Here is a 2,721-nt window from a genome sequence, read left to right on the forward strand (position 1 = left end):
GTAACGTTGCAGTAAACGGTGCTGTAGATCTATTTCCGGGATCTGCGTGTTGAGGGCGTATTTTCTCTTTGTATTATTGCTGCACTTTTCTGTCGGAAGCACCATAGCCCACGCGTTACAAAGAAGCAACCAGAACCTTCTATACAGAGACTTTACTGTAGACGTACCGAGCAGCAGTGCGCGTAGTGGGCAGTGCTTAGCCGACGTTAGTTGAAAGTTGTTTGTTTCAGTGGAGAATTGACAGTTACGGCTTGTTATTGTTCGTCACAGAAGAAAATTACTGTCGTTTCGGTCAGCGGTATATGGTAACGTTGCAGTAATCGGTACTGAAGATCCACTTCCGGGACCCATGCGTCGAGTGCGTGTCGTTGTATCATTTCTGCAGTTCTCTCTCACCAACACCATAGCCCACGCGCTACAAAGAAGCAAGCAGGATAAACTGCTGCCACCATTGTAATCCGATTCGGAGAAAATTGTATCGTTTACGGTGTCGTTAGTTCCAGGTAAGAAAGAAATTCCTCTGTTAGACCATCGATCTAAATTCGATTGCTTGGTACTAGCTCAGGCAACCTACCGCATCTGGAAAATAGGCGAGATGTGTCGGTGCTGGGCGACTCTTTGATGCGTGCCTATGCGTTGTGATTTACTGATAATCTTTTGTATCGCATCGAATAGGGCGTTGAATGCAGTGTGAGCGGCTACAGCCGTTAGAATACGACAAGCGACGATAGCGAACGAGTGACGGCGCAACAAGATTCGTTTATTCGATCGAACACGGAGCTGGTTACTGGTGACCACGCTGACAAGCTGTTGCCGTGTGGTTCGTCGTCGCGCTAATTTCGTTCGCCAAAGTTGGTGAGGCCCCCCATTCCACAGTAGGGGCGGTCGCGCTGGACATGTTCAATCGGTTGAAGAACCGAGTGCTCACCGTCGTTGCACCAGATATGCCCCGAATTGAGCATGAATACCATCAGATGCACGGCCGCGACCAGGGCAGTCGTGAACAGATACTGCCAGAAAAATTTGAGTACTCCCGGCCCTCGTTTCTACAGCTGTTGACGAACGACGAGCTGAAGGCGAGCGCTGACCATAATGTTCGGCCGATCATAGTACCGCGGGATCCCCGGCGTTTGCCGTATAATACCGGATATGCCGAATGTGTAAACGCTGGAAAATCGGTTTGGAACGAGGATCAGGCCGTCTTCAAGCAGATGTCCCTGTCTCACCCGAACGAAAACTTCCCAAGTCTGAAGTATACGTACTTCGGCATTTTTGACGGGCACGCTGGGTACGCGGCATCGCTCATAGCAGCCAACCAATTCCACCACGTCTTGCACCAGCGGCTGGTGAACATCGTCGAAATGCTGTTGCCCCGACTGGGGACTGACAATTTAGACGCGTCACTGCATTTGCCACTATCGCACCCACAGCAGGTGCTCAATAAGCGTGTCACTAGGCACGAACTGATCGTGGGTGCGCTTGAGACCGCCTTCCAGGACATGGACAAAATACTGGAAGAGGATCGGACTAGTTATCGCATTGGTAGCGGCTGCACCAGCCTGGTGGCACTCTTCATCCTGGGCAAGCTGTACGTAGCGAACGCGGGCGATTCACGCGCTGTCCTCTGCAAGCGTAAGTTGAAAGATATGGCAGACGAGCAGAGGGCAGATCGCGTGGTGGTGGTGCAGCCGTGCTCGTACGATCACACGCCCGAATCCGAGAGACACCGCCTGTTGACACTCGGGATGCAGAATCAGCATTTGCTTGGAAGCGGCTTCATCGCTTGCGAGTTTGCAAGGACGGTGGCTGGGGGTGATCTCGGGAAACCGATCGTGTACCGAGATGGAAGGATGCGCGGCTGGGGCACACGGATGGTTGAGCAGGCGGATCTCAAGAGACCGTTGATCTCAGGGTCGGGTAAGCGTGCCCGGCTGATGGGAACGATTGGTGTGTCGCGCGGCTTTGGTGACCACGACCTGAAAGCATTAACCACCAACCTATCAATCAAACCATTTCTTAGCTCGCACCCCGACGTGAAGTGCTTTGATCTCGACGAGGTACAAAGGGACCTGAATTTCGATGATGCCGACGGAGACTACGGCATTCTGGTCATGGCGACGGACGGCCTCTGGGATGTGAGTGAGCCGTCGCACGTGGGCAACACTGTGTTCGGAATGCTGGATAAGTTCCCGAAACAGCCACGTCGATATACGATGGCAGCACAGGGGCTGGTGGCCCAAGCGCGGGGCCGCGTTAACCATTTCGGTCACTGGCGACTGTCCGACATGCGGTCAGCTGCCACCACAGACGACATCTCCGTGTTCGTTATGCCGGTTTACCAGTACTACCGTCAGTACTGCGACTGGAAAGAGTCGATAAACATTGCAAACACTGCGATGGGAAACACTGCGACTGGAAACACTGCGACTGAAAACACTGCGACTACGACGAGAGACTTTCGTCCGATTTTGAATCCGCCGGATGCTCACACCACCCGGCACATCTCGTATGATGCGCCCTTGAACCTCAAATTGCCTGCGAAGAAACCGAACGTTCCTGTCAACGACGAAGCAGCTGCCACGCCCTTGGACTTCACACTACCGCCGAATAGACCGAACGTCGTCCACATTCACGAGGGTCAAATGGACATTGATATCGTCACGCCATCAGTGAGGGATGAAGTGATTGAAATCACCGACGCCACGGCATCAATAAATGACG

General features: G+C 53.0%; 1 protein-coding gene across 1 annotated transcript in view; it reads left to right on the forward strand.

The window, feature by feature from the left end:
• The window catches only part of LOC131213499 (protein phosphatase 1H), a 3,064-nt gene continuing 343 nt past the window's right edge, over positions 1 to 2,721 (forward strand). Inside the window, exons 1-2 of the mRNA XM_058207547.1 lie at positions 1 to 503; positions 676 to 2,705. Coding sequence (XP_058063530.1) covers positions 897 to 2,705 — 1,809 coding nt within the window. The 5' untranslated portion in view covers positions 1 to 503; positions 676 to 896. The remainder of the gene's footprint in view (positions 504 to 675; positions 2,706 to 2,721) is intronic.

The sequence above is a fragment of the Anopheles bellator genome, chromosome X (assembly GCF_943735745.2).
Source record: "Anopheles bellator chromosome X, idAnoBellAS_SP24_06.2, whole genome shotgun sequence".
NCBI lineage: Eukaryota > Metazoa > Arthropoda > Insecta > Diptera > Culicidae > Anopheles > Anopheles bellator.